The sequence below is a fragment of the Callorhinus ursinus genome, unplaced genomic scaffold (assembly GCF_003265705.2).
Source record: "Callorhinus ursinus isolate GAN/ISIS: 27379988/994484 unplaced genomic scaffold, GSC_fseal_2.0 scaffold33, whole genome shotgun sequence".
Lineage (NCBI taxonomy): Eukaryota > Metazoa > Chordata > Mammalia > Carnivora > Otariidae > Callorhinus > Callorhinus ursinus.
The window spans coordinates 10458201-10485657 of NW_027397095.1; the positions used below are offsets into that span (position 1 = coordinate 10458201).

Consider the following 27457-nt stretch of genomic DNA (forward strand, 5'->3'; position numbering starts at 1 on the left):
CCCTCAATATCTCCAAGGTATGCTTGTATCTAGAATAAATGAAGAGACATCACTACAGATCCCATAGACATTAAAAGGATAATAATGGCATACTATCAATAACTCTGACCACAAATCTGATAACCTAGATGAAATGGACCAATTCCTTGAAAGATACAATCTGCCAAAACGCACACAAGAAGAAATAGAGCATCTGAATAGGCCTATATCTATCAATGAAATTGAACCAATAATTAATAACCTTTCAAAAGAAAGCAACAGTCCCAGATGAATTTTACCAAACATTTAAGGAAGAAATTATGCTAATTCTCCACAATCTCTTTTGGAAGTTAGAAGCAGAGGTAATACTTCCTAACTCATTCTATAAGGCCAGCATACCCTAATACCAAAATCAGATAAAAGACATTATAAGAAAACTACAGACTAGTATCTCTCCTGAGCATAGATGCAAAAATCCTCAACAAAATATTAGCAAATTTAATCTAATAATGCATAAATAGAATTATACACCACAACCAAGTGGGATTTATCCCAGGTATGTAAAGCTAGTTCAACATTTGAAAACTGATTATTTAATTCATCACATCAACAGGCTAAAGAAGAAAAATGTCATGATCATATCAACAGATGCAGAAAAAGCATGTGACAAAATCCAAAACCCATTTATGATAAAAAAAAAACTCTCAGTGAACTAATAGAGAGGAACTTTCTCAACTTAAGAAATAATATCTACAAATAACCAATAGCTAATATCATACTTAATGGTGAGAAGCTCAAAGCTTTCCCACTAAGAACATCAACAAGGCACAATGTCCCTTCTCACCCCTGCTTTTTAAAATCATACTGGAAGTCCTAGAAAATGCAATAAGACAAGAAAAGGAAAAAAAAAGAAAAAAAAGGAAAAAAAAAAGTATACAGATTGTGAACGAAGAAATAAAATTGTCTTTGGTTACAGATGATACACTCGTCTATGTAGAAAATCCAAATGAATAGACAGAAAAAGAACTGGAACTAATAAGCAATGATACAATTCAATTGCTTCCTTATATACCTACCAGCAATGAATAAATGGAATTTGATATAAAAAATGCAATATCATTTACATTAGCACACCAAAAAATGAAAAACTAAGGTATAAATCTAACAGTATGTGTATGTAGGAGTGCTGACAACACTGACTCCATCTTTGGGCCCTCAATCTTGTTTATGCCCCTGCAATTACCTCCCTGGAGGCAACGTGTTCCAGGACCCTTCCAGGTTAACATATGTCCTGACTGGAATGTGAGAAGGCTTGTTCTGATCTACCCGAAAGTGTGGCACAGATGACATCACTTTAGATAATTACCCTGTGACCTCACCACAGTGCCCTTTGCTCTATAAAAGCTATGGATTAAGGTTTGGACTGTGTGGAGAATAGCTGTATAGTACCTGGATTGTTGGTCTGCCCAATCCCCCCTGCTAATACGTTACCCTGACTAGAACTCTGTATAAACCATATGGAGTGGCTTGCATCATTTTTCGGTCTCAAAGTGCCTTCTCAGTCTGGAGAATACTTTACTGTCCCTCATCCACCTTCTAACATATATACAAGATATATATGAGGAAAACTACAAAAATCTGATTAAAACTACAAAAGAACTAAATAAATGGGAAGATATGCCATGTTCACAGATAGGAAGACTCATTATTACCAAGATGTCAGTTCTTCCCAACCTGATCTATAGATTCAATGTAATCCAAATTAAAATCCTAGCAAGTTATTTTGTGGATATCAACAAAATTGATTCTACAGTTTACATGAAGAAGCAAAAGACCCAGAATTGTCAACACAGTACTGAAGGAGAAGAACAAAGTTGGAGGACTAACCTTACCCGACTTCCAGACTTATTATAAAGTTACAGCAATCAAGACAGTGTGGTATTGGTGAAAGAATAGACAAATAGATCAATGGAATAGAATAGAGAACCCAAAAATAGATCCACATAAATATAATCAGCTGGTCTTTGACAAGGGAGCAAAAGCAATACAATGGAGCAAAAATAATCTTTTCAACAAATGGTGCTGAAACAAATGGACATCCATGGGCAAAAAATAAATAAATCTAGATATAGACCTTATACCTTTCAAAAAATTAGCTCAAAGTGGATCACAGATCTAAATGTAGAATGTAAAACTATAAAACTCCTATAATGTAACATAGGAGAAAATCTAAGATGACCTTGGATTTGAAGATGACTTTTTAGATACAACACTACATTAAAGGTACAATCTGTGAAAGGTAGGATTAATAGGCTGGACTTCATTAAAATTAAATTTTTCTTCTCTGCAAAAGACACTTTGAAAGGAATGAAAAGACAAGCCACAGGCTGCGAAAAATATTTACAAAAGACATATCTGATAAAGGACTATTATCCAAAATATAAGACCTCTTAATACTCAACAATGAGAAGATAACCAGAATAAAAAAATGGGCCAAAGAGGGGCGCCTGGGTGGCTCAAGTTGGTTAAGTGTCTGACTTCAGCTCAGGTTATGATCTCAGGGTCCTGGGATCAAGCCCCACGAGCCCCACAAGCCCCACATCAAGCCCTGTGTCAAGCCCCACATCAGGTTCCATGCTTAGCAAGAGTCTGCTTGTCCCTCTCCCTCTGCCTACCCCTGCTCATGCTCATGTTGCACTCTATCTCTCTCAAATAAGTAAATAAAATCTTTTTAAAAAATGGGCCAAACACCTTAACAAACACCTCACCAAAGAAGATATACAGATGGTAAATAAACATTTGAAAAAATGCTCCACATCATGTGTCATCAGGGTAATGTAAGTTAAAATAACAATGAGATACCACTACACATCTATTTGTAGGCCAAAATCCAGAGCACCAACGATACCAAATGCTGATGAACATATGGAGCAACAGGAAATCTTATTCATTGCTGGATGGGAATGCAGTGAAGCCACTTTACACAGTTTGGTGGTTTCTTACAAAATTAAGTACACGCTTATACAATTCAGCAAATCATGCTCCTTGGTACTTACCCAAAGGAGACAAATACTTTCGCCCACACAAAAACCTCCACATACATTTTTATAGCAGCTTTATTCATAATTGTCAAAACTTGGAAGCAACCAAGATATCCTTTAGTAGATGAATAAATAAATAAACTGGTATATCTAGACAATGGAATACTATTTAGCACTAAAAAATGAGCTATCAAAATTAACAAGTCAGGAAACAACAAATGTTGGTGAGGATGCAGAGAAAGGGGAACTCTCTTACACTATTGGTGGGAATGCAAGCTGGTACAGCCACTGGAAAACAGTATGGAGGTTCCTCCAAAAGTTGAAAATAGAGCTACCCTATGACCCAGCAATTGCACTACTAAGTATATACCCCAAAGATACAAATGTAGTGATCTGAAGGGGCACCTGCACCCCAATGTTTGTAGCAGCAATGTCCACAAAAGCCAAACTATGGAAAGAGCCAAGATATCCATCGACAGATGAATACATAAAGAAGAGGTGGTATATATATAATATGGAATATTATTCAGCCATCAAAAAATGAAATCTTGCCTTTTGCAGTGATGTGGATGGAACTAGAGGGTATTAAGCTAGGTGAAATAAGTCAATCAAAGACAATTATCATGATTTCACTCATACATGGAATTTAAGAAACAAAACAGAGGAGCATAGAGGAAGGGAGGGAAACATAAAACAAGATGTAATCAGAGAGGGAGGCAAACCCTAAGAGACCTTAAACTCTAGGAAACAAACTGACAGTTGCTGGAGGGGATGGGGATGGGGGTGGGGTAACAGGGTGATGGGCATTAAGGGGGGACACATGATGTAATAAGTACTGGGTGTTATATACAACTGATGAATCACTGAACTCTACCTCTGAAACTAATAATGTACTATATGTTAATTAATTGAAATTAAATTAAAAAATGAGCTATCGTGCCATGAAAAGACATGGAGGAATCTTAAATGCATATTACTAAGTGAAAACAGCCCATCTGAAAAGACTACGCAGTGTATGTTTCCAACTACATGACATTCTGGAAAAAACAAAACTATGGAGGCAGTAAAAAGTTCAGTGATTGCGGGGCTCCTGGGTGGCTCAGTTGGTTGGGCATCTGATTCTTGATTTGGGCTCAGGTCATGATCTAGGGGTTCTGGGATCAAGCCCCATGTCGGACTCCATGCTTGGAGGGGAGTCTGCTTGGGGATTCTCTCTCTCTCTCTCTCCCTTTGCCCCTCCCCCGGCTCGCACTCTTTCTCTCTCTCTTTCTCAAATAAATAAATAAATCTTAAGAAAAAGTTCAGTGATTGTCATGGGTTGGGGGTAAGGGAAAGGGATGAATAGGAAGAGCACAGAGGATTTTTAGGGCAATGATGCTACTCTTTATGATAGTATATTGATGAATACATGTCATTATACATTTGTCCAAAGCCACAGAATGTACAACAGCAATAGTGAACTCTAATGTAAACTACAGACTTTGGATGATAATGATATACTGATATAGGTTCTTTGACTGTAATAAATGTACCACTATGGTGCAGGGTGTGGATAATGGGGGACACTATGCATATGAAGGGACAGGAGGTATATGGGAAATCTCTGTACTGTCCACTCAGTTTTGTTATGAACCTAAAGCTGCTCTAAAAACCATAGTCTACTTTAAAAATATTCAGAAAGCATTTTCTTCAAGCAGCACACAAAACTGACAGTGCTGAGAAATGTGTGTTTCTGCAATGTAATATCAAAATTTTAAATGTGAAAAAAAATTTTGATGTGAAAACCTCATTGCTTAACAGAAATCTTAATACTTTTTCAATAGGATTTTGGATTTATCCTTATATTCCAGAACTTTTGTCTATGATAGTGTTATTTAGTTTTGGCCTTGGCTTCAGGTAAATGTTGATTTTTACACTTGGTCATTTAGCATTTTGCTTAAATGTATATCCAGTGCACCTCTAGTCACCAATTAAACAAGAACATCAGAATCACAAATTTTCTGATTCGTCCAACAGGCATGTGTTCTGGCTCTTCCTCAATTCTAGGTGTATCTTCATAACTTAATATCAGTTTGAAATAAGAAGATAGATGCTTTATCTACTCCCACATGAAGGTTTTATTATCACAGACTACGAGTGACAATAATAAAGAGAGGTTTCAAACCAATCCCTCGAAAATCAAAGTCACCATTTTTGGTAGACATTCCTCAACATTTACCAAGTTCAGCACTAATAATCCTATTCAGCAAGTCACTTCATTTGGTTACCTAGGCATACATTTTACAACTAGTTTCTCTTTGGTGGCTGGTTCATTGGGAATTGTTCAAAGCTAAATCTTTCCTGAGATTCATTTTCATGACTGAGATTTGGTTACTGCTTTAATAAGTTTTTTCCAACCGAAAATTACTATAGTGATGCTCTCTAGTTTAGAATTTGGGGGTCTGGTTCATCTATGTGCTAAAGCAGATCACAACTTACTTCTCAAGAGTTTTACTGGCTTTGATAGTGAGTATTCCCTTGGCCTGTGCAAAAGGGCAGCGGCGTTCTATTCCAGGATGGGTTCTTCTTTGGCTTATCTTTCACTTGGGTTGACTTTTTAAAACACATAGCTCTACAGTTTGGCAAACAGAATAGTTGTGCTCTAAGGACTTGTCAGACAGCATACCCTCAAACCCACAGTTGGTCAACTTATCAAAAGCTCAGCTGAGAGAAATCAAATTTATGGGGGATTGCCTGAAGACTATGAAGTCTATCCATTTCTCTAGTCTAAAATTTATCCCTGGGGGCATCTGGCTGGCTCAGTCAGTACAGCATGTGACTCTTGATCTCAGGGTCATCTGAGTTCAAGCCCCACACTGGGCATGGAGCCTACTTTTAAAAAAATAAAAAATAATAACTAACTAAATAAAATTTATCCCTGGATAAAAGTGTATCCCTGAAGACAAGAAAACTGTATCCTTGGACTGAATTTATTTGGCCCTACATAACTGCTTTTTAAAAATTGAGATATAATTTGCATACCAAAAAAAATCACCTATTTAAAATGTATACTGTATATTCAGAGTTGTGCAATAGGCACCACAATTATCCTTTGAAACATTTTCATCACCACCCCCCAAAGAAAATCCCATGTCCATTAGCTATCACACAGCCTTTCCCCTTTCCATCACCCTCATCCACTGGAAACCATTAATTTCTTGTCTGTCTCCTCTCATAGATTTGCCTTTTTTGAACAGTTCATAAATGTAATTATTCCAGATATGGTCCTTTGTGACTGGAGTGTTCACTATACATAATATTTTCAAGGCCCATCCATGTTGTAGCGTGTATTGGTACTTCATTCCTTTTTTATGGATGAATAATATTCCATCCATGGATATACATCTTATTCATTCATCTGATTCATTTGTTCAACTGATGGACATTTGGGTTACTTCCACATTTTGGTAATTGTGAATGATGCTGCTGTGGAATTGCTTTTAATGAGTTGCATTTTAGCATTACACTAATAGCCTGCACTAAGGAATAGCCTAGGAAATATAAGAGAAATGGGAAGTTTTCCTTACTGTTCTTCCTTCCATTGTTCAGGATCCTATGTATGAGATTCATAAGAGTTGGGCTTAATCTGAAAAACTGGTTTTGTTTTATGTGCTTAGGGATATTGTGAATCCTGTAATCATTTTTTTTAACTTTGGCATTCACCTTTAGAAAGCTTGGAAACAAATTTATGCCCCACTCCTAGCAGGTATACAGGCCCTCACTCCTGACTGATTTTTTACTTTTAATTATCTTTTGTCCTGATTACTTGCTTATTTTTATATTGTTGTATTGTCCTATTTTGAACAAAATGGGGTATAAAAATTAGGGGCCATTTAGCCTGCTCAAAAGTCATGGCTGAACAGAAACAAGGCCTTGAATATTGAGAGAAAGCAAACCAGAAGTCAGTTGGGCAAAAGAGGGCCATACACGCTCCCTCTTAAATTTCAATAACTGCCTTCAAGGCCGAGGCATAAAATTATGTTACCAAGACACAAAAAAACCTTTTGCCTTTATCCACATTTTCCAAAATGAACTCCTAGAAATATTAGAGGTCTTCAGTTAAATATTTTTTACCAAACAATGGAGATTTATACTACCTATGGAAACTCATTTGTTATTTTTATTTTTTGCATATAGGAGTTCTGTGTACTGTTTCATTTCATGAAATAGCCCTTCTGAAATGTTGGAAAACCCCTGGGAGTGAGGAAAATTAGAGACAGGTAGTCAAAACACTTGGGTTTGCCGTTAACCTGGTTTGTTGGTCCTTGGGTATGCTTTCATCTGTGTAGAATGAAGTGAGTTGGATTAGAAATTCCTGAGGTTCCTTCCAATTCTGCCATTTTATGATAAGTCACAAAAATTAAATAGCTTTCTGAATGCAGCCACACTACCAATTATTTAACAAGGCAAAAATCTTATTTAAACAGATTGTGCTGATTTAAGTGGGGATTTCTGCCATAGGGGAAGTGAGTAAGCCCACAGTGGTGTTCTTCTTGCTGTTGTTGGCTAAGCTCTTTAATTACAACTGTACATACTTTAAAAAAAAAAAAGATTTTACTTATTTATTTCAGAAAGAGAGCACAAAAGGCGGGGGTGGGGGGGTGCAGAAGAAGAGAATCTCAAGCAGACTCCATGCTGAGCATGGAGCCTGACATGGAGCTTGATCCCATGACCCTGAGATTATGACCCAAGCAGAAACCAAGAGTCGGCTGCTTAACCAACTGAGCCACCCATGTGCTCCACAACTGTACATACTTTTTAAACAAGGTTAAATTAAGTTGTTTTCCAAAAGCATATACTCTCTGTGTACGATCAGTTAGCTACCTCGGAGTCTATTTATTTGGCACTTAGGAACAGGTTGTTAGCATTCCTTGTTTCCATAGACCACATCTTTCTTTCTTAGAAGCTAGGGATAAGTGATTCTTTTCTCTCTTCCTCTCTCCTCATTCCTTCCTTTTCAGCATTTTGCTCTGGAGATTTTCAAACACAAAAGAAAGTTTTCCAGAGTGAACATTCATATACCCACCACCTGAAGTCTACAACTAATATTTTAACTACACAAACCCATTCATCTATCCATCTCATCCATGAATTGATCCTATTTTTTTAAGGTTTTATTTATTTATTTGTCAGAGAGAGAGAAAGAGAGCACAAGCAGGGGGAGCAGCAGGCAGAGGGAGAAGCAGGCTCCCCGCCGAGCAAGGAGCCCGATGTGGGACCTGATCCCAGGGTGCTGGGATTGTGACCTGAGCCGAAGGCAGACCCGTAACCGACTGAGCCACCCAGGCATCCCGAATTGATCCTAGTTTTGATGCATTTTGAAATCAGTTAAAGATAGCAATATATTTCACACCTAAACACTTCAGTATAAATATTAACCAGAATTATAATATGTTTATGGGTTTTTTTTAAAGATTTTATTTATTTATTTGACAGAGAGAGACACAGCGAGAGAGGGAACACAAGCAGGGGGAGTGGGAGAGGGAGAAGCAGGCTTCCCGCAGAGCAGGGAGCCCAATGCGGGGCCCGATCCCAGGACCCTGGGACCATGACCTGAGCCGAAGGCAGACGCTTAACAACTGAGCCACCCAGGCACCCCTGTTTATGGTTTTTGTTATTAGGTAAAATATAAATAATATGAAATGCACAAATCTTAATTCTAAAGGTTTGAGTTACACAGGACAAAGCTTGTGACACTTTCCAGTCAATTCTGGCTTCTACACACCAGAGGCAACCAACTGTTAGGATTTTTTCCACTATTCCTTTTTATTGATGAGTCATATTCCATTGTATAAATATACCATGGTTTACTTATCTATTCTCCTGCTGATGGAACTCGGGCTATTTCCAGTTTGGGGCTATTATCAATAAAGCTGCTGTGAACATGCTTGTACAAGTCTTCTTACAGACACATGCTTTTACTTCTCTTGGGTGAGTAGCTAAGAGTGGAATTGCTGGATCACAGGGCATGTGTATGTTTAGTTTCCTAAGAAATGGCCCGACCTCTATCCAAAACAAAATATTAGAGTTTCACTTGTTCCACATCCCTGCCAATATTTTGTGTCATCAGCCTTTTTGATTTTAGCCATTCTGGTAGGTGTGTAGTGGTATCTCATTGTTATTTTAATTTGCATTTCCCTCATGATGAGTAGTATAGAACACGTTTCTCATGGGTTTATTTTCTGCCTACCTATCTTCCATTGCAAAGTGTGTGTTCCAATCTTTTGCTCATTTTTATAGGTATTTATTTATTTCATTGAGTTGTCAGGGTTTGTCTTTTTTTTTAAGTATCTCTATGCCCAACATGGGGCTTGAACTCACAACTCTGAGATTAAGAGTTGTGTATGCTCTACTGACTGAGCCAGCCAGGCACCCCTGGAGTTTTTTATTTATCCTGGGTACCAGTCTTTTCTCAGATATATGTTTTGTGAATACTTTCCCCCAGTCTATGGCTTGCCTATATATTTTCTTAATGGTGTCATTTCATTAGCAGAAGTTTTAAATTTTGAGAGCCTATTTTATCAATTTTTTCTCTGATAGATATTGTTATCTATGCCTTAAGAAAACTTTGCCTACTGCCAAATCATGAAAATATTCCTCCTATGTTTTCTTATAGAAGCTTTAGATCTGTAATCAATCACAGATTGATTTTGTGCATAGTGTAAGATAGGGGTTGAGGTTCATTTTTTTTCCATATGGTCATCCAGTTGTTCCAACACCATCTTATCCAGGAAGGAATCAGAACATAAAATTAAGATACAGAAATCAATAGCCTTCATATATGCAAGAAATAATCAGAGAAGATAATGGTAGAGAAAAATTCCATTCAAATCGTAATAATGAAGATAAAGTACTTAGAAAGAGACCTAATAAGAAATGTGCCAGTCCTCTGTGAGGGAAATTTTAAACACTCCTGAAAGACACAAAGTAGAGTTGAACAAATGGAAAGACAGTCCCTGTTTTTTATTTTTAAGATTCTATTTATTTATTTGTCAGAGAGAGAGAGCAGGGGGAGCAGCAGGCAGAGGGAGAGGGAGAAGCAGGCTCCCCGCTGAGCAGGGAGCCCGATGCGGGGCTCGATCCCAGGACCCTGGGATCATGACCTGAACCTAAGGTACACACTTAACCAACTGAGCCACCCAGGCATCCTGATAGTCACTGTTCTTGAATAGAACAACTTATCATCATAAAAATACCAGTTATTCTCAAGTTAGTTTTTAAATTTAACACAAGCCCAATAAAAAACAAAAAAAAATTTTATATAGAGCTAGACAAATTGATACTATCTATAGGGGAAAATAAACATGCAACGATAGCTAGGAAAACACTGAAAAGGGATGTTAAAGCACAGTATAAAGCCTTTACAAATAAAACAACATGGTACTGTTCACAGAAATAGACAAACAGACTGGTGAAAAAGAATAGCAAGTCCAGAAATACAAACCAAGTACACAGAGAAACTTAGTGTATGATAAAAGTGGCATCTAAAATCACTAGGGAAAAATAAAATAAAATCGCTAGGGCAAAGACGAACTTTTAATAGACAGTGCAGGATAGCCTTTTGGAGAAAGATAAAATTAAAGTCATACCTCACACCACACACAAGAATAAATCTCAAATGGATCAGAGAGCTGAATAAATACATTGAACCATATAAGTCCTAAAAGAAAATTTTGCTGAATTCATATATATGCTGGGTGTAGGGAATGGTTTAAACTATGACTGAAAATCCAGATGCAATAAAAGATTGATACATTTGACCACATATAAATTTTAAAAACTTTTGCACGGCAAAAAAATCAATCTCATAAGCAAAGTCAAAGACAAATGACAAGAGTGCCTGGCTGGCTCAGTTGATAGAGCATGCCACTCTTGATCTCAGGGTCATGTGTTCAAGCCCCACGTTGGGCATAGAGCTTACTTAAAAAAAAAAAAAAAGACAAATGACAAACTGGGAGAAAATATTTGCAACATATATCCTAGATGAAGGGCAAATAACTCTAAAATCTAAAGAACTCTTCAAAATTAAGTGGGAGCGCCTGGGTGGCTCAGTCGTTAAGCATCTGCCTTCGGCTCAGGTCATGATCCCAGGGTCCTGGGATCCAGCCCCGCATCCGGCTCCGTGCTCAGCGGGAAGCCTGCTTCTCCCTCTCCCCTACTTGTGCTCCCTCTTTTGCCGTATCTCTCTCTGTTAAATAAGTAAATAAAAGAAAAAAGAAAAAATAAATAAAATAAAATTAAGTGGAAAACACAAACAAACCTGATAAAACATAAGCAAAAGACATAAACAGACAATTCACAAAAAAGATGTAAAAAGGGCCCTTAAACAATAAAAATGTTCAACTTTACTTAAATAATAGAAATGCAAATTGATGAGGCACCTGGGTGGCTCAGTTGGTTAGGGTTCCAACACTTGATTTTGGCTCAGGACATAATCTTTGGGTCATGGGATCCAGCCCCGGGTGGGGCTCTGCGTTCAGCAGGGCATCTGCATGGGATTTGCTCCCTCTCCCTCTGCCCCTCCCCCCACTTGTGTGCACGCACTCTTTCTAAAATAAATTTTTTAAAAAAAGAAATGCAAATTGAAACTACACTGAGATACCATTTCTCAGCTATCAGACTGTCAAAATCCAAAAAGTAAGACAAAATGGTTGGTGAGGCTGTGGAGAAATAGGCACTCATACATTCAGTACCATATGCTGGTGGGAATGAAAATTGATACAAACCTTAGGGAATTCAGCAATATTTAACCTAAATAAATACACAGGCATTTACCATTTTATTTATTTATTTATTTTAAAGCTTTTTTTAAAAAAAAATATTTTATTTATTTATTTGACAGAGAGAGCAAGAGAACACAAGCAGGGGGAGCAGCAGAGGGAGAGGGAGAAGCAGACTCTCTGCTGAGCAGGGAGCCCGATGAGGGGCTCCATCCCAGGACCCTGGGATCATGACCTGAGCTGAAGGCAGACGCTTAACCGACTGAGCCACCCAGGTGCCCCGCATTTACCATTTTAACCAGTATTTCCACTGCTAGGAATTTACTCTGAAGATATACCTTCAATAGTACAAAAATACATATACACATGGTTATTCATTGTACCATTTTTTTGTGAGTGCAAAACAATACCCATACATAGGAAGGTGGTTAAACTATAGTATACCCACACAATGGAGTATTATGTAACCATAAGAAAGAATGAGTATCTATAAATGATTTGGAGTGATTTCTAGGAAATACTGTGGGGTTTTGTCTCTTTTTTAAAATTCCAGTATAGTTCACATACAGTGGAAATATTGTTAAGTAAAAAAAAAAAAAAGAATGCAAAGGAGTAATAAAGAAGGGAAAATAAGAAAATACCCATGTATCTGCTTATTTTGTAAAAGGAAACACAAGAACTACAAACCAGAAACTAAAAAGACTGGTTATCTACAGGGGATGAGTGGGAACAAGATGGAAAGAATGGTGGATGAGAATGGGATAGAAGAAATCAGGGGTCGGAGTGAGACTTCTTTAAATATATATTTTTGTATAGCTTTGGCTTTTGTAATCATGCTGTTTCACATATTCAAAAATGAATAAAATCAATGAGGATTGAGGAGGACTCCAAGAAGCAAATGAACCTAACTATATGTCAAATGAGTAACATAACCCCATTGTGGTGGCAGTAGCGAGGGAGGAGGGTGACACAGAACATACATACAGATAGATATAGAAGTATGCATATGTATGTGTATACAGACAGGTATTTCCCAACTCTGTCATCTAAGATGGCCTCTAGAGGCAATCACAACCCAGTAGCAATGAACACATGTAGATCCCATATCCTGATTTCTAAAGACCATTCTCCAATAAAAGGAACTGGGGCTCTTTGGAGAAATGGCTGATTCCAAGCCTGAGCAGGGAAAAAACAAGGAGCCTGGAATATCTTGTGGTACCAAAAAGTAATGAAACAATCAAAGAATTATGAGAACATATCAAAAGATAAATAAAAACTTGAAAAAAGAAAAAAAAAGAACAGGGGCGCCTGAATGGTGCAGTCAGTTGGGCTTCCGACTCTTGGTTTCAGCTTGGGTCGTGATCTCCGGGTCCTGGCACTAAGCTCTGCCACAGGCTCCACGCTCAGCGCAGAGTCTGCTTGAGATTCTCTCTGCCTCTCCCTCTGCCCCTCTCCCTTGTGCTCTCTCTCTCTCTCTAAAATAAATGAATAAATCTTAAAAAAAAAAAAAAAGAAAAAGAACATATCAAAAGACATAGGAGCCAGCTTGAAAGGACTCCCATTAGCCAAATCTGGGACAAATTGATCGATGAAATAAAAAGTGCTATTAATGAATTATAACCATAGATTAAAACAAATATTGCTGAGTCAATACTGATATAAGTAAATAGTAATAATTAAGGCAAGAAAGTTGATGAGTTACAGAATATTTACATAGACTCAAACTCTCTCCCCACAAAGTACTTATTAAATACAAGGCAAAAATATAGCAACTTCAAAGTGAAGAAACCCAGCATCATCTCAACCAAGTAATCAAAGTTAAAATCACCACTACAGGGACAAATCAACATCATGTGCCTCCTGATATGATGCACTGAGAACACAACATTATTTCTGTAGTATTCCTGCTAAAAGTTGGTAAGCCTGAATCTATCTAATCATGAGGAAATATTAGACAAGCCAAAACTGAGGGATATGCCATAAAATGACTGGCCTGTACTCTTCAAAAATGTCCATGTTATAAAAGACAAAGACTAGCGATATTTCTGGATTAATAGAGACTAAAGAGACATGACAATTAAATGCAATATGTCATCATGAATTATTTCCTGGACCAGATATTTTTCTTCTCTTGGTATAAAGAACATTAGTTGGACATTAGGAAAATTTTAAATAAAGTCTGCAGATTAAATAATAGTGTTGTGTCAATGTTAGTTTCCTGATTTTGTTATTTGTTCTGTGGTTATGTAAGTGAATATCCTTGTATTTTAGGAAATATATATTTTAGAGCTAACAGAGCATCGTGTCTGCAACATTATTAAACTTTTCAGAAAAAAATGTGTGTACATTGAAAGAGAATGATAAAATATGGTAAAATGTTAACACTTAAAAATATGGATACAGTGTATACAAGACTTCTTTGTACTAATTCTTGCAAACTTTCTGTAAGTCTGACATTTTCAAAATAAAACATTTAATATATAAAACCCAGACAAAAAAACTGTAAATATTGGACTCTAGCAAGTGATATGCCTCCTGAACAAAATAGTTGTAAAAAATGACAGAACTTCCCACTGTCAGCCCAGATAACCACAGAGAAGAGGAGCGACACCTTAACCTAGATCCGCTACCCTGGACTGCAGAAGGGCAGAGAAAAGCCTCTCTTATGTAAGCAACTATATATAAGCCATCGTCAGGTCTTGTAAGAGCAGCGTATTCTATATCAACTAATACAGATCAGTTATCTGAAAGAGGGATGCTTCCAAACAAAATAAACTATTTGTCATTGCCCAATTCAGAGGTGGCCATGGATAATGGACCAAAAAAAAAAAAAAAAAAAAAAAACCTGACAGAGGGCGGATAAGGAAGACAAAAGATAAGGAAATCCTATCCAGAGAGCAGAACCAGAATCTGACCAAAGGACTTCCACTGCCAAGGCAGGAAGTCTTCACAATTTCTGTCTAGCTGGTTTCCTATGGACCAAGTGACTGCTACATTTCCCATCCTTCTCTTTGCTGAATGTGAGTCATTGTAGTCATTCTGGCATGCTTCACAATTCTAAACTGGGTGTCAGAGGATATCTGTATTTGGACCTGATGGAGAAGACTGATCATAACCCAGAGAAACTGGACTTGGAGCTACATGTAGTAACTGGGATAGGACTTCAGGTTGTTTCCCTTGAGGGAGGGGACAAGTATGTCCTAAGAATGGCAGGATGGATATACATGGATGGCAAAAGGGGAAAGACTGAGGCAGAGACTGCCAGTGGTCTGCCAAAATCCATTCTTCCCTTTGCCCTGGGCATATGAGTAAGCTACGTTTCCCAGACCCCCTGCAAAGTTAGGTGTGGCCATATAACTAACGAATGTGAACAAAAGTGATAGATACCACTTCCAGGCCTGGCCCATGAAAACCTCCCACATGCACTCCTCCACGATCTTTCCCCACCCCCTCTGGGCTAGAATGGTGATGACCAAACAACCTTGGAAGATATGTATTAAAGATGGCAGAGTTGCTTTCCATTAGCCAGTGTCTCTCAACAACTATATAGAGAAAAGGCACCTACCAATTTGGAAGAGCCATCCTGAATTGTTACCAGACGGAGAAATAAATAAATGTGTTAAGTCACTGAATTGCTATCAAGTCTCCTCTTACAACAGCTTAGCCTTCTGCATACGGAGGCCCTGAGGCTCTCAAAGCAGACAATTCTTAATAAAAGGACTTTGAAGGTGCTAAAATCCTAAGAACATGTTGGATAAACCTTTAAACGCTATGGAAGGGCTGGTTAAAATGTGTCTACACTTACACTGAGACTTGGTACAAAGGACACTGGTCCCAAGAGATTTAGAGTCAGAAAACGTGAATCTGACCCAAACAGGTTTTGGCAAGCATGAAATTGAGGGCCATGCTCTGCTCCAAGCTTAATTTTAACACCCCATCCAATCTTCTCTCAACTTACTACCAAAACCTTTTGCAAAGGAGGGGAAGATGATGAAATTGGTTGTTCCACTAACACAAAGCCAGGAAATCACAGGGAAATTTCCATGTGGCACAAGCCAGACTCTGACAGCTATGGAGGGTTAGGGACTAAATATAGCAGTTACAAGTTCAATTACTCTTGTGCAGGCTTTGGGAAAGCTCCATGGGAACACCCCTCTGTCGGTTGCCTGTGATGGCAGCCAAAAAAAGGCATCCCCAGAACTCGACCAAAAGGGCACAACATTCAACCTGCCATCAGTGTGTTAGCCTGGGGCAGAGGTAAAGGCTGTGACTTGGAGGAAACTAGTTCTATAGAGAGGTTAGAGATAATAATACTGGTAAGAAAATTTGGCAAAATGCAGGTCACTGGGACACAGAAGAGTTTCAATGGAGTGGCAGGAATGAAGGCCGGATTGGAGTGTACACAAAAGACGATGGGAGGAGGAATCCAAGCAGCAAAGGGAGAGAAAGAGAGCAGTGGCTAGAGGGAGGGGTTTAGTCAAGGGAATGTTCTTTTTCCCCCTAGTTTTGAAGATGAAAGATGTTTTTATGTTGCCAGGAATGATCCAATTGAGGGGAAAATTTATAATGCAGGGGAGGCAAGAGGGGAATCTGGTATCTCAAATACAGGGACAGCTTATCCACCTACCAAAAAGAAATGTAGTATAATATACTACAGAGGCAAGTAGGTGGGGTACATTTACTAGCACAAAGATGAAAGGGGGGTGGTTAAAAGCATGGACCGTGAAGTCAACCTGGGTTCAAATCTAGGCTCCATCACTTATGAGTTATGTGCCCTTAGGCAAGTTGATTTAACATGTGCATCAGTGTCTTCATCTGTAAAACATGTATACTATCAACTATAAATTCAGAGCAAGAATTATCAGTGAAGTACCTTGAAGTGTTCGGCACACAGTAAACACCCAACAAGTACTGGCTATTTCTTCAAAATTACTTATAATTTTGCTACAAGTACTGTAAAATTATTTAAAAATTAGCTTGCCAAAGATTCATTAAACTTCTCATGCCTAAGATGGCAGAGAGTAAATAAGATAAATTCAAAAATAAGTAAACTTACTGTAGTTTTTTTTTTTTTTTTTTTTTTGAGAGCGAGCGAGCGCACAGAGAGGGCATGGAGGGGCAGAAGAGGAAGAGAGAGAGAGAATCTTAAGCAGGCTCCACACCCAGCACTGAGCACAATGCAGGGCTCAACCTCACCACCTGAGCCGAAATGAAATCAGATGCTTAACCAAAAGAGCCACCCAGGTACCCTGTTGACCTTTCAAGTTTGCACTATCAGCCCCAAAACTGACTTCAACTGAGCAACCTACTTTTCAAGAATTTACAACTTATCTTTAATACATCCACACAACTGATGAACTGTAGGAAAAGTACTATATTTCCCAATGGTAGAATAAGGCCAATGTGACTCAAAACATGTTTTAGTAAACAAATCTATTTATCTTGCCCCACCCACCCTAAATAGTTACTTAACAGTTCTTACATCCATGACAGTCGTTTATGCTGTGGCCTTTGCCTGGAATTCTCAGCCTTGGTCACGCCATCCCCTTTCACCTAGCCCACCTCTCAGCTTTTAAAATTCAACTCAAGTAGTAGCTTTATTCCTAAAAGCCAAAAGGTGGAAAAAATCCAGATGTCCATCAACTACTGAACAGATAAAACTGTGGACACATACAACATGGATAAATCTCAAAAATATAAGAGACTTTCCACAAAAATACATATTGTGTAATTCCATTCATATCAAGTTCTAGAATGACCAAATTTGATCTATGGTGGAAAGAAAACAATTGTTGCCTCCAGAAGGGGTGGAAGCAGGAATTGATTGGTAAGGACCATAGAGGAACTTTCTGGATTGATGGTAATGTTATCTTTGATAGGGATTTGGGTTAAACAGCTGTTAAGCATTTGTTAAAACTCGGCAAATATATACTCACAGTATTTCATCACGTATGAATTTTACACCAAAAGAAAAAATGGTAAACAAATATTAAACTCCTATGATAGGCATGCTAAATAAATGGTGGACCCATGTTTGCAATTTACTTTGAAATAAATTTTGTTCAGGGCGCCTGGGTGGCTCAGTTGGTTAAGCGACTGCCTTCGGCTCAGGTCATGATCCTGGAGTCCCGGGATCGAGTCCCACATCGGGCTCCCTGCTCAGCGGGGAGTCTGCTTCTCCCTCTGACCCTCTTTCCTCTCGTGCTCTCTGTCTCTCATTCTCTCTCTAATAAGTAAAATCTTTAAAAAAAAAAAAAAAAGAAAGAAATTTTGTTCAAGTGGGCTCCACACCCAGTGTGAAGCTCAACGCAGGGCTTAAACTCACAACCCTGAGATCAAGACCTGAGCTGAAATCAAGAGTTGGGACACTTGACTGAGCCACCCAGGCGCCCCTACTTTGAAATAAATTTTAAAAAATGAGACGTATTAGTAGTTGGACATGTGGTAAAGCAAGTTCACTGTAAAATTCAGCATTGCTGTGTGAAAACCTGCATAATAAAATGTCGGGGGAAAGAAACCTGAAGTGACGGCCTTATAGGAAGACTCCTCCCAGAGCACACCCACAGTTAGTGCCCTCCTCTGGGGTCCCAGAACACGCAATAAAAACATTGAACATACTTCATTTTATTAGTTTTGCGTCTGCATCCCAACCCCCCAGAACTGTAAACAACTTGACAACAAAGTCTGTCTTACTGGTCTTTGATTAGCAACACAGGGCCAGGTAAACAGTAGACAGTAAGATTTGCTGAAGTGGTATTTAGTGAACTTCATCACCTAGTTTCCTCATAACCGAAGGCCTTGTACTTCATTGGCTCATTTTCTTTGGCTGAGTCATTACAGCTACCAGAATAATCTGACCTGGAACTCAACGCATGCGAATCCTCATAAGTCCCCTTTGGGGCAGGATATTGAAGACCTCTCTTCTAGGTTATCCTCCTCTTCTATTCCAGTCTCTTTAAAAACTTCCCAGTCACTTTAAGAAAACTATCAGCTCTAACTATTCATGGGCTCAGGGCTCAGACTTAATTTATACTCTCTACAGAAGCCAACTGGGTAGCATATGAAGGACAATGTTGCTTCACACCACTCAGTTCTATAGCCAGCTGGACTCCTTCAAGATGCCCCATTTCCTCACCATGGCACAATGAATAATGTGCCATTCTATCTTTATGCAATTATCTATGTTATCCTTATGTATCAAAGAGTTTCAATCGCTCTTGGGACTTACTGCAGCCAGATTGCCTGGACTTAAATGCCAGCTCCCATCACTTACTAGCCATATATCCCTTGCCCAAGAGATTTTAACTTCTCTGTGCTTCATTTTCCTCACTGCCTCCTGATTTAGAAAAAGGTGGCGGGGGGATGATAACAACTTGTATCACCTCCTGTCATGACGATTAATAAGTTACTGCACGTAAGCCACTTTAAACAGTGCCCCAGCTATTAGCTACCATTTAATATGCTTACTTCTTAATCACCAATGACAGAAGACCGGTCTTATAATATGATCTACAAACTAGACTAACCAATGTGCTAGTGTTACAATGATATGAAGCCTTTTCTAAGAGTACAACGCAAATCTTTTTTTTTTTTTTTAAGATTTTATTTGACAGAGAAAGAGCACAAATAGAGTGGCAGGCAGAGGGAGAGGGACAGGGAGAAGCAGGCTCTCCGCTGAGGAGGGAGCCGGATGCGGGGCTTAATCCCAGGACCCTGGGATCATGACCTGACCCGAAGGCAGATGCCTAACCGACAGCCACCCAGGCACCCTTACAAGGCAAATCTTGACATGTTGAAGACAAGTTTTTTTTTTTTCCAAGTCAATCAGAAAGTTCTTTTTCAAAAGTTGGCTTTCACTTATCTCCAAGCATGAGCCCCTTTGTCTAAGGGAGGTTTTACACACACACACACACACACACACACACACACACACACACACACACACAACTCATTCTCTAGCTCAGCACACACTGCTAATTTCCTTAACACTCCTTACACGTTTATTTTGTTTACTCCACTAGATCTACGAGAGAGGAACCTTATCTATCTTGTTCACGGTTAGATCTCTAACACATGCCTAGCACATAGTAGGTACTCAAATGTATGCTGGATGAATAGAATATTTAACCTATACCAGATACAAATTGAAGTAATAATGGTTGCAGGTTTCTATTTTAAAGTAATAACCTAATTAGGGATTTAGTCTCATTTAAAAATACATATGATTTATTAAAAATATAAAATGGCAATGTTTTCTATAAATTATCCCCACCAAACATGTTAAAAGCTGTGGTAAGAGATATGTTTTCTAAAACATTCATAACCACCCTCCTCCTTTAATTATAAAGGATAAAACATACAACATACTGTAGGTTTATTTTTATTCAAAAAGTTACTGTCTCAAGACATAAATACAAATCAGAAAACAGTACAATTAGGACAATAGAATGTGGAGGACAACAGGTTAGAGTAATATATAAAACATTTTTAGCTGGTTGAAAACAAAGCTGTAAGAACTGCTTTCACAAAGAAGTACTCCTTTCAAGAGTGAGAAAAAAAAATCAACTTAGGTTTAAAATCATATATACAGTCCTCTCAGCAGTTCTAGTAAATGCAGTGGTGTGAAAAACAACATAGGCAGTACTTTTTTGCACATAACAATATTTGTAGATGGAAAATCTGTTAGACAAGTCTCGTTCCATTTGTTATTAACCATGGTTTAATAAAACAATTGTATTGTATCAGGATCTTTTAGCTAACCTATGGTTTTTGGCTACCACAGCCCAATGCTTGTTGATTTCTGACTCTAAGAACTGAAAGCCTTTTGGTATTCACCCATCTGAAGATATTCTTGTATTGCAAGCATATTAAGGCATGGAATGATTAAAATAATATACCTCAAGAACTGAGAGACGACTGACAAAAGATAGATATACATGTAATATAAGTTAATATTTTGTTTTAAACGATGTCTAGCTGCCTAAGCCTCGCAAAATGAGTTGATGTCAAAATGGCAAGTAGCCACTTTCTGTTTTAAACTAATTTATTTGTGAAAGGACATAAAATGAAGTTTAAAGCTTAGCTTTCAAAGAATATTATGGGTTATGAATTCTATTATCCCATCTAATTTACATACAGAGGAAATGTACTGTAACCTGTTAGAAGTATCTTTAACCTGAAGACTGCTTGCAAAGACAGATAGATAAAACAATATAAAATACAAATTTAAAAATCATTTTAAAGCATGAACACTCATGCTTTTCTATTTTTAAACATTGTTAAACTTTCAATATATTTCTGAAACCTCATAATTTTAAGTTGGAATTTAAAAGTAAGAAAAAACTAAACAAACTGCGCAATTATAAAATCAGCACCAATTTATATATATATATAATTTTATTTAAAATTTAGATCCCTATTCCCACACTCTAATAAGCTGTATAATTTTTGTTTAGAATTTTTCTGCAAACATACTACAATAAGCTTCTTTTATTTGGAGACAAAATACAGTGGCACTACTGGAAGGAATATCACAACATTACATTTTTATCTTAAAGGACAAGCAAACTTTCAGGGTTGATAATGGGATAAGCATGTTTGAGACTGGTTACCTTCTGGCAGTTCACTGCATCTGGATTATTTCTGAAAAGTATAGAGAAGCTCTTGGATTTTAAAAATATCTTAAAATACATTTTAGATGAAAAAATTGTAAAAGTTCTGCTTATAAGTTTACTTTTCTCCACAATTACAATATTTAAAAGAAAGCTTTGTTGATTGATGTTTTAAGCATTTAAATTTAGAATGCTAAAAACAATTCTATCCTATAATTTCAGGGCAGGGAAATAAATTCATCCTTAACTTTGTTTCTTGGATGTAAACAGAAATCCAGCAGAGGTCATCATTACTTAGTACACCCAGTAAATAAATGTGAGAGGATTCATGTCTGTACCAAATGCCTCTTTAGATTGTTATATTTTCTTTAAAAAAAGCATGAAATAATTGATTCAAAAGCCAACTAACAGCGCATAAATAAAATATTTACTTTCTAAGAAAAACTGTAGCTTATCATCAAATTGTTTACTTGTCCTTTACTTTTTTCAGGCAAACAAAACTGCCCCTCAATGCACTTGATCTTGGTAAGCATAAGCATGTCATATTCTCCTTAGAGAAAAATCTGTACAGATTTTCACTGTATCTACCACACTTTATTTAAAATTTCCTCTTCCACTTAGAAAATGACTTCACCACAGATTTAATTGAGTACTGGTATTAAAACATTGACACCCCAAGAACCTAATGAGAGAGAAGGAAAAAAAAAATCTTGTTAAAATTGTCATTCATTTCTTTGTAAAATGTAACTGTAAATGTTACATTAATATTTGTTAACATGAAGTTTAATAATATGCTAATAAAACCACTCTGAAAAATTCCCCTCCCTTCAGATATATAATTCTAAAATTAAAATTACCATGAATATATAATGAAGTAAGAACATCAGGCCTAATCAAGATGCTACTTACCTCACAAATATAACTAAGAGCAGGGACCATGTATCATTTATATGTTTATACACACCCCTGATGCCTAGATAATGCCCTGAACACAGCTACTCAACATTTGTTGAACGAACAAATGTATGTGCTTCTTGACATATACTTCTGGCACAGGCTCAATGGAAAGAGCTTAAGAATGTCTTGCAAAGTTGGTCATTTGCCCTGTGGAGTGGGTATAGCTTTTAAAAAGGCATTTGAACATGTAGACCAAAAATATCCAAGAACAATACAAGTATGTAGAAAATTTAGAAAATCTAGCCTGAGTGAATAAAGAGAACTATAAATTTTAAGAAATTAAATAAGTATGGTGAAATATGGGCAAAGTAGCTGTTATACTGATGCCTTTTTATACCATTCCAATTGGTAAAAGAAGGATAAAATCTAATTACCTGTCGCTAACTAAAAAAAGTAAAAGCAAATGATGAATGGAGCAACTCCCCTTTGTTCATCAGACAAAAACAAGACATAACTTTTAGCTGTATATACTAAAAGTTAGGCTGTTCAATTAAAATTCCAGCACTTACTATAATTAAATATTTTAAAATACTATAATGAGCTAATAAAGAAATAATTTTAAAGCCAGAGGTAATGAGTTAAGATTGGGATTGCGAAGGGTTCTTACTTCTAAATGAGGTCTCATTTTAACAAAAGTCACAGAACTCAGGAATTATTCTGATCCGAAGGAAGTGAGTATTTTCAGACCAGGAAACAAGTATCTATCTGATTACTTAATAATTCACTACAAGGAGGCTGCAAAATGTTTGGAATCCCCAGTAATGAGAACAAAGAGGATTAATGTACCCCACTTCTTACCTGTCATTCACCAAAAACCACCACCACTACTCACCCCTTGTTCTCCCCCACCCTCCAATAAAAGTCAGGGTTCTCCCTTTTTGGTTAGAGTCAGAGATCGGATGGTTAGAAAATATTTCCACCAAAGAAGCCTAGATGATGTTTAAAGGTCCCTTCTAGCCATAATACTCTGTAACTCTGGGCAAGGAAAGATCTGATGATGAATGAAAGGATAAAATCTTAGCTGGTAACTCTTAGTGCAGAGTGTGGCATGAAGATGAACTTTTCAGAGTGCCTAACTAGAAATCATGTGAACAGTTTTTTTTTTTTTGTTTTGGTACAGACTAGGTTATAAGTAGATTCTTCTACTAGAACATAAAATTAGCTCCATTAAACTAAACCCTTCTTTTACCAAGTTTATACTACAGATAATTCTAATATGAGAATCACAACAAAGAAGAATGGCATCAATGACACTCTTTTTGTGCTAACAAGCTACACCTACTTCTGGTGTTAACATTAATAAATGCTTAAGCATATACTTAAAAAGCATAAATAGCAAGCTTTAGTGTGTTGTGGCAATACTGGCCCAGTAGAAGCAGAAAGTGATGATTGGCACAAATAAACCAATATTGTTTCCAGATATAAAACTCACTAAACCATAAATCTAAAATCTTGTGTATATGTAACCCAAAACTGAGCTGCTTAGTTTTTATACCACCACTTCTGAATCATGTGGATATTGTGTTACAAAAGACATATTTAGATTTAGTAATAACTTAAAGCATCTATACTAGGACATTTTGGGTTATTTCACTTAGAACTGGGTATAAAAGGATTTAAGTCCCAATTTTGCTATTGTTTTGATGACTCACTTATCACAGATTGAGTAAAAACAGATGTAGGCTATTGTATAAAGGCAAACACAGAGTTTTACATTTAAAAATTTCTGTTATTCTATTTCTTAAGTTATTATTGAGACAACAGGAGATGATGTTTGATGTATATTTTAAAATAAACTAGTATTAACTTAAATATACATTAACCTAATAAGTAAATATAAATATACAGACATATATATATGGTCAAAGGGTTCTAAAGATACCCAAACCTTGGAAGATTATTGGGCACTCAGTTATGTGACTGCTGCCATCATGTGGTAATACTATAAAACTACAGGAATAAATGCGTGTGTTCATTTTCCCAATTTTATTTTTTTATTATGTTAATAGTAAAAGCAGCTAAACTACTATCATCTTAGCTATAACATAACATATTCAACAAACAAACAGGAGAATGCCAAAAGATCTATAAATAACAAGTAATTATTAGGTCCCCATCTTTGGCCTCACTCAGATTGTAGTTTTCCCTAAATGTTGTCAAAAATATGGACACAATTTACATTGCTATTTCACTATTTTAGTAATCTGAAGAACACCTTTTTGCAAATCTAGTAAGTGACTAAGGAAACAAATGCCTTAAGTTTTCCTGACTTTAAGTGACCACATGAAAAAATAAAGAGATCTCTAAATGCCCTTATCAATTTTGACTACAGTTAATCATTTCAATTTCTAAATTACTTTTCTTGGTGTTTCTTGTAAATGAGGTCTGATTTTAGTTCTGGAAAGTACAACAGCAGAAACAGCATGAGATTTTTAAATCAAAAGGAACTCAGATCAAATTACTACTCTGACACTAGAGTTGTAAAACTGAACAAGTCAATGAACCCCTTCTTCAGTCCCAAGTGTGCTTGAGTGTAAAAGTGAGATCCTACCACCTCTCACAAGGTTGCTAAGAGGATCCAACTAAATCATGCCTAGCACAGCATCAGGCATATTAATCTCACAAATACTAGCTTCCATCCCTTTCATTTCAGAGAGATAGTCAAGGTGAACTAGAATACAAACTCCTGGAGGGCAGGGAGAGCATCAAACTCATTTTAGCACTAAATTCCAGCTCAATAAATGGTTGAATTAATGCATTTCATTATATCTGCTTGAAAAACTTTTTACTCCCCACCACAATCACGACCTTCATTTTTTTTTAAACTGGAAGATACATATTCCTAGATTATCAGAGAACCATATACTTCAATATGCATGTGAACTACAGACTTAGATGAGCAGGCCTAGCTCACTTATGCTACTGAAAGTATGGGCTGCAGATCTGAAACATCGACAGCACCTGTTAAGATGCTGAATCTCAGGCCACACTCCAGACCTACTGAAGCAGAATCTACATTTTAATAAGATCTCCAGATGATTCATGGGCACACCAGAGACTGAGAAACACTGATTTAAAGAGCTCAGGATGGCTTATCCAAAGATTCCTACACCTGCTGTTCTTTGAAATGGTGTCTTCTGACTCAAATAATAATTTATGGAATAAATAATTAATAGAGTATGTTGGTGTGAGTTAGCCTGTCAAAATTTTTCCGAGAACTATCTGAAAGCAGATTATGAGGTGAGGAAGGGCAGGGAGAAAATAGGAGAAATTGGGACATGGGAGGCAGGCCTCAGCCAATGGTCACCCAAGGTAGCAGGTGTTAGGAGGAAGGACCACAAATGGGTAGACACTAAAAAATGAGATGGAAGGGGACTTAATAACTGGTTTATTCATTTGACAAATAAAACTAAACACCTATTATGCTAGGCAGAACTCAAAATGAATAAAATCAACATTGCCTGGCATTCAGCTTACTGACCGAAATGTAATATCCTATTTCACTACACAGATCTGATAATTATCAAAATAAAAATGTACACAATGTGTTATGAGAGCCAAGAATAAAGCATCTATCTGGAAGGGTCAGCAAAAACTTCACAGGGAGTGTCAGTACTATTAAAGGATGAATTCACCAGGAGGAAAAGGAAAGGGACAATTCTGGCAGAGAGAAAAGCTAATACAGAGTGATGGTGTCATGAAAGAGTTTAGTGTGTCTGAGAGGAACTATAAGACTTGGCATGGATGGAGAGCAGGATACATGTAAGGAAAAAGCCAAGGTTAAGTGGCAAAGGAACAAGAACACAAAAGTCTTTGTTCACCACGCTGAGAATCCAAAGTTTTTTCTTTATGGTAATGGGAGAAAAAAATCAATGAAAGACCTAAAACTATGAGGGAGAGAACCAGATTTGCATATTTTTTTAAAGATTTTATTTATTTGAGAGAGAGAGAATGAGAGAGAGAGAGAGAGAGAGAGAGAGCACATGAGAGGGGGGAGAGTCAGAGGGAGAAGCAGAGTCCCCGCTGAGCAGGGAGCCCGATGTGGGACTCGATCCTGGGACTCCAGGATCATGACCTGAGCTGAAGGCAGCCGCTTAACCGACTGAGCCACCCAGGCGCCCCCAGATTTGCATTTTAGAAAGATGACCCCAAAAGAGCTTTAAAGGAGTGCTGTGGCAGTGAGATCAGTCTGACAAATAAAACTAAATGCCTATTATGCTAGGTAGAACTCAAAATGAATAAAATCATCACTGCCTGGCTACTGCAATAGGCCAAGTAAAAACTGAAGGCGATTTGTACCAAGGTATCGTCAGGAACAATATGGCAGTGGGGACAGACAGGAGAGGTACTTAAACAGAACTGACAATACCTAATAATAACCAGTAATCTCAATTACCTTCTCTTTATTATGAAACTTTTATTCAAGTTCTATTTTTTATCATGTCTTCATATTATGATTTCTCCTTCATCCTATCCATCCATAAATGCCAAGGAAATCTTTCTGAAACACAATTCTGATCATGCCACTCCCTCAAACTTAAACCTACAGGAAAAGTCCAAATTCCCTAACATAACACTAAAGTCCCAGTTGGCCAGGGATTCAAAGGCACTTTTAATCTGTTACCACCACTGAATCACTCCTCCCCTCCTCCTGAAATCCCTCCTGCCTGCCTCTTTTTCTCCTGTCGAATTGTTTTTATCCATTCTCAAAGTGCTGTCCCAGCTCTTCAATCTCAAGTTTAGGGATTGCCTGTACTTTTGATTTTGCAATCCTGGGGTACATTTAAATTGAACGTACTGATTCATCCATAATTGAAGCTGGATCAAAGAAATCAGGTTTCAGTTCTGTTCTTTCTCGTCTGTTCTTTGATGGTGGCTAAGGAAAAAAAAAAGGGAAGGGAGTTAACAATCGCTATATCTATAACCCAGAGAGCAGCTGAAAATATTAAAATTACTGTTAAGTGTTCATATAGCATATGTAACTGCAAGTGTACCTTACAATATTTTAAATACTGTATGTTCAAACTACAGAATGCATAAAAATACAAAAGCAAAATCATTCACAGAAAATTATTCTGAAAGATGAAAACTAGAAAATTCATTTTTGTTT

At 37.3% G+C, this 27457-nt stretch overlaps 1 protein-coding gene across 6 annotated transcripts in view; it reads right to left on the reverse strand.

Moving 5' to 3' along the window:
• Positions 1-20143: 20143 nt before the first annotated feature.
• STAG2 (STAG2 cohesin complex component) overlaps positions 20144-27457 on the reverse strand; it is a 130476-nt gene continuing 123162 nt past the window's right edge. For all 6 annotated transcript variants that reach the window (XM_073879181.1, XM_025852603.2, XM_073879182.1 and 3 more), the window contains 2 exons: positions 27146-27223; positions 20144-22072 (listed from right to left, as the gene is read on the reverse strand). In XM_073879181.1, the coding sequence (XP_073735282.1) occupies positions 22049-22072; positions 27146-27223 (102 nt within the window). In that variant the 3' untranslated portion in view covers positions 20144-22048. The remainder of the gene's footprint in view (positions 22073-27145; positions 27224-27457) is intronic.